Source organism: Nomascus leucogenys, chromosome 13, assembly GCF_006542625.1.
Source record: "Nomascus leucogenys isolate Asia chromosome 13, Asia_NLE_v1, whole genome shotgun sequence".
Lineage (NCBI taxonomy): Eukaryota > Metazoa > Chordata > Mammalia > Primates > Hylobatidae > Nomascus > Nomascus leucogenys.
Window position 1 is genome coordinate 82,865,269 of NC_044393.1, and position 13,816 is coordinate 82,879,084.

General features: G+C 37.0%; 1 protein-coding gene across 2 annotated transcripts in view; it reads left to right on the top strand.

The window, feature by feature from the left end:
• The window catches only part of EXOC4 (exocyst complex component 4), an 821,125-nt gene that overhangs the window by 670,637 nt on the left and 136,672 nt on the right, over positions 1 to 13,816 (top strand). For both annotated transcript variants that reach the window (XM_003261356.1, XM_030825691.1), the window contains one exon: positions 2,370 to 2,525. In XM_003261356.1, coding sequence (XP_003261404.1) covers positions 2,370 to 2,525 — 156 coding nt within the window. The remainder of the gene's footprint in view (positions 1 to 2,369; positions 2,526 to 13,816) is intronic.

Consider the following 13,816-nt stretch of genomic DNA (forward strand, 5'->3'; position numbering starts at 1 on the left):
CAGCTTTGTTAGAGAGGAATGCAGGGAAGAGATTCATTCATTCATTTTTAAAATAACAGAGGATTAGGGAATATATAGTGGAAAGAGTAAAAATACAGGAAAAAAGGGAGATAGGTCAGGGAGAAAAGATCCCCAAGAGCCTAACTAGAGGAATTACTGGAAATGAATGAGGATGAAACAGATTTGAACACATTTCTGTTGGGGGTAGGAGGTCAAATATTTGAAAGTATGTAATTAGATCCCTTCCTTCTCTGTCAGATAAGAAGGATATGGGGGATAAGCAATGAGGAGATACAGAAAGGGCAAATGTTTTTTAAAGAAATAGCTACTAAGATAAATGGGGAGATAAGCCTGATCAGAGACAGGTACAAAGAATGTCAGAGAACATTGACGGGTACACCTGCAACAGAATCTCTTATCTGAGGTGGTACCATGCTATAAGATTGCACCTAGCAATGCAAGTATAAGATTGTAAAAGTTAGATTGTTGGATTAGTCCATAAATATTGCAGAAAAGATGCAAGGAAATAACAAAAGAGGGAATAGAAAATAGCAGTAAGAAAGTAATATGAGAGATTGGAGGGAAGAAGTTTCTGTAATCCAATTTTTGTGTCACTGACCATGGTTACTATGAGAAAACATTTGCTTATAGTGAATTAGAAGAATTCTAGAATCTGTTTTCCTCCTGCCTCACCTCATTTCCCATGCAAGTGTGCCTTGAGCTCAAAACTTTAGAAGAATAAGAGCAAATAAGTAGCTCTCTTATTTATTCTAGTTTAGTTTAAAAGAACCAGGGTAATATTGCTCCCTACAACAGCAGTCTGCAACCTTTTTGGCACCAGGGACTGGGGTGATGTCTGGGGTGAGAAAAAGGCGATAGGATGCTTTCGGGATGTAACTGTTCCACCTCAGATCATAAGACATTAGTTTCTCGTAAGGAGCATGTGATCTAGATCCCTCGCATGTGTGGTTCACAATGGAATTTGCACTTCTATGAGACTCTAATGCCACCGCTGATCTGGCAGGGGTGGAGCTCGGGTAGTAACGCTCACTGGCCCACTGCTCACCTCCTGCTGTGCCGCCCAGTTCCTAACAGGCCATGGACCAGGACCAGTCCGTGGCCCAGGGGTTGGGGACCCCTGCCCCCCTTGCCCTACAACATGAAACTATGTTACCTTAAGTCAGTCTGTCATGAATCAAGGTTTGTAGGCTTCAACTTTTTGTTTTTGTTTTTGTTTTGTAGAGAGGGTCAATCTGTGTTGCCCAGGCCAGTCTTGAACTCCTGGCCTCAAGCAATCCTCCTGCCTCAGCCTGCAAAGTGCTGCAGTCATAGATGTGAACCACTGCATCTGGCCTAGGCTCCACCTTCTTTTGTCTACAAACATTAATTGTCTGTTGGGTCAAGGAGGTATCATACATACATGCCATATATATTGTTTATTTGGAAGTGCATAATGCCCCCCAGAGTGACCCCTGTACCAAAAGAGATTCCTGCCTATGATGGGGGCAATCTCCTGGAGTCTTGGTCAGCCCCAGAGGAGAAGCCAGCTAATTGGCACTCCTTTCATAAATAAATGTCATTTCTGTCACCTAGTATTGCTGACGAGGATATTTAGATCGTTGAAATTAGTTATAGTGACACATGTTGAACCGAAATAAAAGCTTTTTAATTAAGTCGAAATTGAACATTTAAGATGAATTTACAGGTAACATTCTGGTAAGAGCAGTGTTAATAGCTAACCCATGGGCCCTATTAAAAGACTTGAAGCCTGTCAGCTCTAGGTCACTAGTCAGAGCCCACTGGAGATGGCACTAATCAAAGGCTTTTTCTGCCTGACAACGGGGGCTGAGGGTTTCTTAATGATGGTAGATTGGCTGTGAAGAGAGGGGTGTCCATAATTCAAGCAATACCCTCAACTAGAACTAATTGATAGTTTAAACCAAGAAGTCAGAGTACAACCTTTTGTAACACTTCTGTCACCTTTCAGGTACTAGTTATGTTGTCACTTAATAGCATTCTTTTACATGGTTATCCCACTTTTTATTCAACATTTTGTTAAAAGGTCCCCCCCAAAACATACCATACGCTTTTATTTATCCTAAGGGATCAAATACGGTAAGAGGAGCTAATTAGTTTTTTCAACTGTCACGATTACTCAACAACTAAGAAACTAAGAATGAAATCTAGAAATGTTGTTTCCCAGTAATGTGACCTATTAATGGGTATCACGGACTCCAACTTAGATAATGGATTATGTTCAAAAGAGAGATGAGTGTGATTTCTTTTTTCCTGCAGCAAAGGTAGACAAAAATACTAACTGAATACCAGGCATCATACTACAGTGTCTCTTTTCTATTGGCTGTGTTTAGGGGTATTGTCCAGTCAGAAGAAAAACTTGTCATCAGTGCATCCTGGGCAAAAGATGATGATATCAGCAGACTCTTGAAATCTCTACCAAACTGGATGAATATGGCTCAACCCAAACAGCTGAGGCCAAAAAGAGAGGAGGAAGAAGATTTCGTAAGGTAAAAGGTCCATTTCTAAGTTGTCCTAAACATAGGGAGGAAGCACATCTGTTTAGCTAATATTTTCTTACATGAAATTTAGGCCAATTCTAAAAATCAAGCAGCAATTACTTGAACTTAGTAAAATCTGTTTTCCTCCTGCCTCACCTCATTTCCCATGCAAGTGTGCCTTGAGCTCAAAATTTTAGAAGGAAGAAAATTAATGTGAGTCAAATTTGGAACATTGCTAAATTGAGTTAAAATATATTTTCTTTTTTTTTGAGACGGAGTCTTACTCTGTTTCCCAGGCTGGAGTACAGTGGCGCGATCTCGGCTCACTGCAAACTCCGTCTTCCGGGTTCACGCCATTCTCCTGCCTCAGCCTCCCAAGTAGCTGGGACTACAGGTGCCCACCACCATGCCCGGCTAATTTTTTGTATTTTTAGTAGAGATGGGGTTTCACCGTGTTAGCCAGGATGGTCTCTATCTCCTGACCTCATGATCCACCTGCCTCGGCCTCCCAAAGTGCTGGGATTACAGGCGTGAGCCACCACGCCCGGCCTAAAATATCTTTTAATTTATAGGTTCTTCTTTCCTCTTGGAGGAAAAATAGAATTCATTCATTCATTCATTCAGCAAAGCTGTTTATAGCCCCCATATGGGCCATACCCTTTCAAACATGACAGTAAGATAAGTTTCTGTCCATACAGAATATGTTATGATTGTTCTTACCATGTTCTCCAGTCCATAGAACTGTTAGTTGGACTTTCTGGAAAATACAAATGTGCTTCCTGTGTGTGTGTTCTCATACATTGTATTATCCGTGATTGTTTTCTATGTTTTAACAAAAGTAGAGTCTTTCTTTTAACTTTATCACTCAACATTTGCCTTTGTTCAATTTAAATTATTTACTTAGCCATGAAAATGTGGCCTAATTTGATGAAGCTACTCATTTCCATATGGCTGGCTTGCCACAGTGAAACATTTTCACCTGTGTCACTTTAGAGCTGTGTAAAGTAGAAAAACAATGGTCGTAATACTTTGTCACATCAAAGTTAGGTTTAATATTATTTTCTTTTGCCTAAGTGAATGAGTAAGTGGTAAAAATAAAATAAAAGCATTTTAAAGAAACAAAGACTAGAAGAGGAATAGAAGGAGTAATGGCCCATGTTTTGATTCATCACAGAACTGTGTTCTTATCACTCTCGAATTGTGCAACTGTAGACAAATCTTTACTGCTCACAAAGTTAACCTATAATCATATACTACAATGCCATATTTTTATGAACTTTTTAGTTTGAAAATTTTCTATAGCGTCATGTTAAATTTTCTCAAAACCATGATACTTGAAAGTGCATGTGTAATTTAACCTAAATTCTTCCTGTTTATGTTTTTCTTCCTTATTATTCACAGTATCTGAAAGAAATTTGTTGGCTAGTTAATTATATGAGAAAACCGTCTCTCTCCCCACCTTTATTTTTTGAAGGAGCAATTTTAGGTTTACAGAAAAACTTGAACAAAAAGTACAGAGTTGCCATAGATCCCCTTACACCTCCCCCAACCATTTCCTCTGCTTTTAACATCTTGCATTCATGTGATATATTGTTATAATTGATGAGCTAATACTGATACAATATTAATGACTAAAGTCTGTAGTTTACATTAAGGATTACTCTTCATATTCTAAATATATGGGTTTTGACACATGTATAAGGAATATATCCACCATTACAGTATTATGCAAAATAATAATTTTGCTGCCCTAAAAACTTCCTGTGTTCCTCCTATTCATCCCTCCCTCCCTCAACACCCTGAACCCCTGGCAACCACTGATCTTTTTACTGTCTCCATAGTTTCATCTTTTGCAAAATGTTATGTAGTTGAAATCATACAATATGTTTCCTCTTGAGAATGACTTATTTTGCTTAGCAATGTGCATTTAAGTTTCCTTGATGGTTTTTTTGTGGTATTATTGCGCATTTCTTTTTATCTCTGAATTATGTTCCATTTCATAGGTGTACCACTTTATTCACGCATCTATTAAAGGATATCTTAGTTGCTTTCAAGTTTTGGCAATTATGAACAAAGGTGTTGTAAATAATTTGTGTGCTGGTTTTTATGTGGATGCAAGTTTTTAACTCATTTGAGTAAATATCAAAGAATGTGATTGCTGGATCATAAGGGTAAAATATGTTTTGTTGTATAAGAAACTGCCAAAATGTATTCCAAAGTGGTTGTATCATTTCACATTTCTACCAGCAAGGAACAAGAGCTCCTGTTTCTCCACATCCTTGCCAACATTTGATGCTGTCAGTGTTTTGGATTTTAGCCATTCTTATGAATGTGTAGTGATATCTCATTGTATTAATTTGCAATTTCCTAATGACGTGTGATGTTGAACATCTTTTCGTATGCTATTTGCTGTCTCTATATCTTTGGTGAAGTGATTATCCAAATCTTTTGCCTACTTTTTAATTGGGTTATGGGTGTTCTTGTTCAGTTTTAAGAGTTATTTGTGTATTTTGGGTAGCAGTCCTTTATCTGATAAGTATTTTGCAAAGATTTTCTCCCAGCCAGTGGTCTGCCTTTTCATTCTCTTCACGATGTCTTTTGCAGAGAAGTTTTAATTAAGTCCAACATATTTTTTTATGGATTGTGCTTTTCTGTCTTCTCTTGTTTTAATTATTTTGTATGATTCCATTTTTTCTTGTCTTTTACCATATTAGTTATACTTCTTTTTTTACTCCTTGAATTCGTAGTATACATTTATAACTAATCCAAGTCTGCTTTCAATAACACTATACCACTACACAGGCAGTGTAAGTACCTTGTAACAGTATTCCCAATTCCTCCTTCCTATCCTTTGTAGCATTGCTGTCATTGATTTCATTTATCCATAAGCTAGAATCATTGACTACAATGTTATTGTTATTATTTTGAACAAACTGTTGGATCAAGTAAGAATTAGAAAAGGTTTATTTTTACCTTTGTTTATTCCTTCCCTAATGCTCTTCCTTTCTCAGTGTAGATCCACGTTTCTGATCTGTATCATTTTTCTTCTCTCTGAAGAACTTCTTTTGACATTTCTTGCAAGACAGATCTACTGGCAGCAAATTCTTTCAGTTCTTATTTGCCTGAGAAAGTGTTTATTTTTTCTTCACTTAAAGGATAATTTCACTGGGTACAGAAATCTAGACTGATGTATTAGTCAAGGTTTTGCAGAGAAACAGATCTAATAGGATGGAGGGAGGGATAGACAGATAAGATTGATTGACTGATTATAGGAATTGGCTCATTAAATTATGAGGCCAAGAACTTTCACCATCCACCATTTGCAAGCTGGAGAACAAGGAAAGTCAGTGGTGTAATTTATTCCAAGTCCAAAGACCTAAGAACAGGGGTAGAGGGTGGGGCTAGTGGAAGTCATGGAGTCTGAAGGTCTGAGAATGAGGAGCTTCAGTGTCTGAGGACAAGAGAAAATGGATGTCCTGCTCTAGCATACAGAGAATGAATTCACCCATCTCCACTTTTCTGTTCTATTCAGGCCCTCAATGGATTGGATGATACCCATCCATGTTGGTGAGGGAGGATCTTCTTTACTAAGTCTACTCATTAAAATGCTACTCTCTTCTGGAAACACCCTCACAGACACACCAGAAATGTTATACCAGTTATCTGAGCATCTCTTAGCCCAGTCAAGCTGTCATATAAAATTAAACATCACAATTGAGGGTTGTTTTTTTTTTTTCTTTTAACAATTAAATATTTCGCTCCACTCTTTTCTTGCCTGCATGATTTCTGAAGAGAAATATGACATAATCCTTATCCTTGTTCTTCTATAGGATTTTTTTCCCTCTGGTTTCTTTAAAGATTTTTTTTGTCTTTGATTTTGTATACTTTGAATATGATATGCCTAGGTGTAGAATTTATGGTGTGTATCCTGCTTGGTGTTTTCTGAGCCTCCCAGATCTGTAGTTTGGTATCTCTAATTGATTTGGGGTAATTTTCAGTTACTATTGTTTCAAATATTTCTTCTGTTGCTTTTTCTCTTTCTTCTCCTTCTGATATTCCCATTATGCATATGTTATACCTTTTTAAACTGTCTTACAGTTCTTGGATTATATGTTTTTTAACTGTCTCAGAGTTCTTAGATATTCTGTTGTTTTATTCTTCTTTTCTCTTTCTGGTTCAGTTTTGAAAGTTTCTATTGACATTTCTTCAGTGTCTCCAGTTCTTTCCTTGGCCATATCCGGTCTATTGCTGAGCCCATCGGAGGCATTCTTCATTTTTGTTACAGTGTTTTTTATTTCTAACATTTCCTCTTGATTCTTTCTTAGAGTTTTCATCTCTTCTTACATTACCTGTAGTTTGCTTTTTATTGGATATCTATTTATTATATATACATACTTTTAATGAAGCATAATAAATATAAGAGAATGTACACATAGCAAAGTCACAACTGTGCCAATTTTTACACTTTTCACTTTTGTAACCAATACTCAGATCACGAAACAGAATATTAGCAATAAGGAATAGAACATAGCAACAAAGGGCCTTCTTATTCTCCTCCTTTCTAGTTACTGCCTGCCTCTTCAAAAGTTACCCTAGCTGACTTGTAACTACTAGACTAGTTTAATCTATTTTTGGGCCTTATATAAATGGAATCATGCAGTTATATATATTTTTATTTTTGTGACTGGCTTCTTATGTTCCACATTATGTGAGCAAGATTCATCCATATTGTTGTATATAGGTTCTCACTACTCTGTAATCTATATTGTATTTTATTATGTTACTACAAGGTTTTTAAAAAATTTATACATGTGTGTTTCTATGTGTGTGTGTGTGTATGTATGTATGTACATGTAATTATGTATTCATACATTCCTCATTCTGATGGGCACCTGGAACTATTTCAAATAGTGCTATTGTGAATATCCTGGGGTTTTTTTTGATAACCATACATGTGCATTTTGGTTGGGTATATCCTAGGAGTAGAATTTCTGGGTAATAGAGTATGCATATGTTGAGTTTTAGTATACACTGCCAAATAATTTTCCAAAGTGGTGGTAAGAGTTTACACTTTTTTTTTTTTTTTTTTTTGAGACAGAGTTTCACCCTTCGCCCAGGCTATAGTGCAGTGGTGTGATCTCAGCCCACTGCAACTGCTGTCTTCTGGTTTCAAGAGATTCTGCTGCCTCAGCCTCCCAAGTAGCTGGAATTACAGGCACCCACCACAATGCCCGGCTGATTTTGGTATTTTTAGTAGAGACAGGATTTCACCATATTGGCCAGGCTTGTCTCGAACCTTGTGATCCGCCCACCTCGGCCTCCCTTATAGTGTTGTGTGAGAGTTCTAGTTGCCCCATATCTCACCAGCAGTTATTTTTTTATTTTATCCAGCCCAGTAGGTTTGTAAGGGTATCTCTTTGTCGTTTAATATGCATTTATCTCTTGAACAATGAACTTGAACACTTTTTTATGCACACTTAACGTATTTATTGGCCATTTGAATATCCTCTTTTGTAACATATTTGTTCAAATCTATTGCCCATTTTAATTAGCTTGTCTGTCTTTAGTGATTTTTAAGAGTTCTTTGCATATCTGGATGTAACATCTTTGAGATAGATAGACCAACAGATCTTCTCCCACTGTACAGGCTACCTTTTTTACTGTCTTAATGGTGTCTTTTACTAAACAGACTTTTTAAAGTTTTAATAAATTTAATTTGTTATTATTTATGGACAAGACATTTTGAATCCTATTTAAGAGATCTATGATTTACCAAAGTCACAGAGATGTTTTCTTCTAAAACCTTTATTGTGCTGAATATATTTTCCCCCTGCATCTGATATAAATAAGCTTTTACATTTTTATTTCCTCTACCTGTTCTCTTCCCTTCATTTGCATCATGTTGTCATGACTATAGTGTACAGAGTAACTCGAGGGTTTTTTTTTCTATCAAGACAGGTAAAGAATGATTGAGAGATCGATTGGTTAGAGCCCTGAGTAGAAATAATTAAACTGACCTTAGGACAAAGGTCAGGCCACAAGGCTCCACTCTTTCACAGTATTACCATAATATTTTCCCACTGCCAGATTTTGAAGATGCCTGGGTGAACATGTGCCCACTCTTTCTCTGTAAGCATACTCATCTAACTACAGCTGTCAACCTTAATAGTTGCGCTACAAGCAGTTTCTGGAAGAAAAATTATTTTTTCCCAACTTTACAGATTATTTTAAATGACTAAATATCTTTTTCTTCTTGTTCCTCAGCTTATTTTTGTGTAACTCCTTAATTGTATTTTATGCTTGGCAATGAGATTTTCCATCAGTCTTATTAGGTATCTTCAATAGCTTGAATTGAAGGGAATGCTTTCTAGCCTCATTCCAGAAAAGAGAACACTGATCCAAAGAAATGAATTTTTACCCTTCATGCATCTGATTTAGAAAAGCTAGAATCAAGGTCCTGGCTTTCTTTATTCTTGTTTTGCTCACTGAGTTGTATCACTTTCTATCTTAAATTTGAAGGCAAGACAAATTAAATGTATATTTCTTAATACATGAAGAAAAGTGTAACCTTAAGTGTATAACTAAATGTAACGTTATATCTCATTATATACCATCCCAGATCAAAATATACAATTTTTCTAGTATCCCGAAAAGTCCTGCTCTCAAAGTAACAACTATTCTGACTTTCATCCCGTAGTTTAGATTTACTTGTCTTTGAATTTTATATAAATTTAATCATAGCATCCAATTTATTTTGTTCAACATTATGCCTAAAGGATTTATCCATGTTTTTGCACGCAGACATGGCTTGAAAAACAAACTATATTTGCCTTAACAAAAGAAAAGTAACTTTTAGGTCTATTTGGTATATGATTGACTCTTTCCTTTTAACTTGTCACATTCTCTATCCCAATTAGAAGTTGAAAGCGAAGTTAAGTAGAAGAGGACACTCTTCATTGATATTCCAATGTGGTAGACTTGACAGAGTGCCTTGATTTAGCACTTTAGAGTACCATAGAATATGGCATGAGCCAAAAAGACTGAAAAGTCACAATCTCCCCCTATAATTAGTTTTTAAAGCTCAGAGGACTGCTTGGCACATAGATGAATATAGAATCCATTGCCCTTTGCATTGAATAAAGGTTATGTTCCCTTCATTACTAAATGAGGCTCTTTTCTATTCTTGTTTTTTAACTAAAAAATAAAATATTATTTCCAGCCTTAACTTTGAATGGAGAGAGGAAAAATATGTCAAGCAAGGGCTTTCATAGAAAAAAGAAAAATAGCAAATATCCTTTTATTCCCAAAGAAGCTGAAAGCAGGCTTTCTAGCCCATTGTCTTTGCACCTGCCATATATATGTATATATTTATCCTTTTGAGATCAATGATTATCTGCTGATAAAAGGCATTCCTGCTTTCTGGAGATGTAATTAACAGAAGGGATAAGGTGTTGGGGAAGCAAAGGGGACAGGGAAGGAGCTAGGGAGGCCTTGTGTATTAGAAAAACAGCCCCCACCCCAAATGGTTACCCCCATTTCATTCATACCCTGAATGAAAGAAGAAGAATCAGTTCTCTAGAGCCGGGTTTGAAAATTCTTAAGTGGATAGGTGTAATTGGTAGGACCTGGAGCAGAATTTTCAGGTGATAAAGGTCAAGCAATATATAAAACCTACAGATTAGTCTTGAAAGATGCACAATAAAGAATTAAGATTGTGCCTGTAATCCCAGCACTTTGGGAAGCTGAGGCGAGTGGATCACGAGGTCAGGAGTTTGAGACCAGCCTGACCAACATGGTGAAACCCCGTCTCTACTAAAATAGAAAAAAAAATTAGCCGGGCATGGTGATGCGTGCCTGTAATCCCAGCTACTCTGGAGGCTGAGGCAGGAGAATTGCTTGAACCCGGGAGGCAGAAGTTGCAGTGAGCCGAGATTGTGCCACTGCACTCCAGCTTAGGTGACAGAGCAAGACTCCGTCTCAAAAAAAAAAAAAGAACTAAGATCGTTCAGTTTATTCCAGCAGTCACAGCAATAAGAGTTGTCAGTGCCTGGCACGGTACAGCAGCAGTACGAATTTACAGGAATTATTATTCCTACTCAACATATGAGGAAACTGAGGTGCAGAGGAAGTAAATGACTTCCCCAAGTTCATACAGCCACTAAGTGACAGGGCTAGAATTTGACTCTAGGTAATCTGACTTCCAGAGCCACCACACTATGACTGACCAGCCTAAAAATGGATCAGGAATTTGTGGATTTTGACATTTGAATTATTCCTTCGTTTTCATTGATCATCATAATCTTGATTGATATTTGAGTAATTTTATGCTAATGTCACAGACATTTATCATACAAGCATTTTGACTCTAGATTTTATCATTGGTATTCATTATATTATACCTAATGTATTATATTGTTATAGGTTCTCTCCCTTCCAATAACAGGTTGTTAAACAGAATATCCAGCTATAGTTGGAGGAAAAATAATCTATTGAATATAGGTGCTTTAAAACTGCTTGTCTTATTTTCCTCTGATTTATATGTTTGACTAATCAATGCAAAGAAAAAATAATAATGGTTGTTGACAAGAAGATGGAATGAAATATAAAAATGATATAAAATAAATTACATAGATTTTGGGTAGAGGGTGGTGCAGTCCTGAATACGGAAGAGAGACTAAAGGACATTTTGTAGCTATTTTTAGTTATTGAGTTATTTAGAAAATAACTTTTTTATTTTATCTGGAGAATCAAATGAGTGGTATGTTTATTATGACTACCTTTTGTGGTTTTATGAAATTAGGAAGTCAACATGATTAATAGCAAAATATTCATTTCCAGCAAGCAAAACGGTTGATCTTAAGTTATTATTTGGCACGAGTCATATATTAAATGTTCAGTGAAAAAGGAATAAAAGCAGAAAGCAGGTTTGCACTTTTACTTTTCTTCTGTGGAGTCCTCTTAGCATAGGTCCTCATACCGTAGGTCCTCAGTAAATGTTGAATGAATGAGAAGGATCAGCCACTCCTCAAATGAAAGGAATAAAATGTAAAAAAAAAAAAAAAAAAAAAATGAGGAGGCCTCAGCCTTCAGTGAACTCTCGAAAAGTTACACGCATAGTAAGAAATTCCCTTTGGAAAGCCACTGGCCTACATTCTGGTCCTCAGCACCATCATTAACTAGTTTGTTTTGTTTTTGTCCTTAGTAGGTCTTTATACTCTTCAATTTTTTCATCCAATTCAGATTAAACAATTCCAAGAGAAGCAGAAATCTAGCAGGGCTAGGAATGTGTTTAGATGTGGAAATTATATGAACAAAGCAGAGCATAAATGATTTTCAGAAAAGTTCCTGTTGGAAATTTGAAAGGTTCTCAACGTAATATAAGCAACAGCTGTTAAAAGGTTCCAGCTAACTATAGCTATTGAAGAATCTTCAGATAAGTTTGAAGGAGTAAATGAAAGGGGCGAAGCAGGAAAAAAAGACTTTAGCTATCTTGAACAAAGTGTTCATATTTATGTTCATAAATTGGAGACATTTATTTCATTATCTCTGGATGCTTAATATAACTTTTAAAATATAATTATAAAAGGAAAGATAAATTAGAAAACATGAATATATTAAATAAGTGCAAGAGTAAAAAATGCTTTACTAAAATATTTTCTTTGCTGTAGTTAAATGAGATGAAGGTCATAGATGGATATAGGATGCTACCAGGCAAGTCTGGATGAGAAGCTGACTTAAATCTCAAAACTAAACAAAAAAGACAGGTCATTAACTGGAGACTCAGCTGCAAACATATCAATTAAAGTTCAAGATGATTGAATTAGGCATTTTGTTATTATATGAAAATGATACTATTCTTGTTAGCATAAGAGTGGCAGTAAATGGAAAAAAACAAAATTTAAAATCTCCTCTATACGTCACATTAATGCTAGTGTATTTGGACAATTATTTGAGAATTATAATTATCTCTTAGTATCATTAAAGTGTCACTAATTTGTTTTCTAAATTTCATTTTTTATTTAATTTTAGATGTAATTATTTAATTTTTTTCCATTAAGATGGACATTTAATACCATTCCTCTTTCATTTGAGGCCTAATAAAAGAAAAAAAATGCAATTCTTCCAAGGTAGTCCCACTTAGCCCTTGAGAAAGTCAGGCTGGCAGTGGTCACCTGTGCCATTGTGGTGGTGGGCAGGATGCCTGTGATCAAGCCTGGGTAGGTTGCAGGCAGAAGTGTTCCCAAGACAAGGGCAAGCGGTGAGACGCTCTAGTAGCACTGCCGAAAGCCTGTGCCTTCTGTAAGCTTGGCCCCACTCTGTCTGTGCTGATGCCTGTTCTCTGCTGCAAGCTGAAATTCCCTGCCAGGGGATGAAGGACCATTTGCCTCCTCACATCTGTCTTTCTCTCCCTGTTGAATTGTTTCCGCTTCCTAGTTCACCATCCTCTTTCATACTCACCTTTGCCATCAAGATTCAGCTTAGGTATCAACTCCTCCAGCATCTCCTCCCAGAAACCCTCCTCCCACTCCACGCTCCACCCTGCTCCCCTCACTCACAGTCTGCGGGTGAGTCAAACCAGTAAGCAGACCCTTAATAGTGTGGTGAGTGCTACTGCTGGCGGGAAAAATATGGATAAACCTACACAGAAGAGGCCAAAGAACTAAAAAGCATTAGAAAGAGGAAGGGGATGGAATTGGAGCTCAGGGGAGGGGGTCCTCACCCATCCATCAAGCAAGAGGTCAGAAGACAATGTCTGAAATTAACATCAACAAGTAGCCATTTCAACAGATTCTTTAGAGAGATGGTGAAAAATCACTGGAAGAATTTAGAAACAGTAGTACCTTTTTTTTTTTTTTTTTTTTGAGACGGAGTCTCCATCTGTCACCCAGGCTGGAGTGCAGTGGCACGATCTCAGCTCACTGCAACCTCTGCCTCCCGGGTTCAAGCGATTCTTCTGCCTCAGTCTCCCAAGTAGCTGGGAGTATAGGCACGCACCACCACGCCCGGCTAATTTTTGTATTTTTAGTAGAGATGGGGTTTCACCATATTGGCCAGGCTGGTCTTGAACTCCTGACCTCGTGATCCATCTGCCTTGGCCTCCCAACGTGCTGGGATTATGGGCATGAGCCACCATGCCCGGTTACAGTAGTACCTTTTTAGACAGTTATATGTGGTTGTTTCTGGGGCACAAGACAGACTGGGGAGTGGTAGGACAGTAGGGTCACTACTGATTAGTGTAGGTTATTTAACCATGGGTAATTATTCCTTTGGTTTAGAATTGTTATTTGCTTTAAAAACAA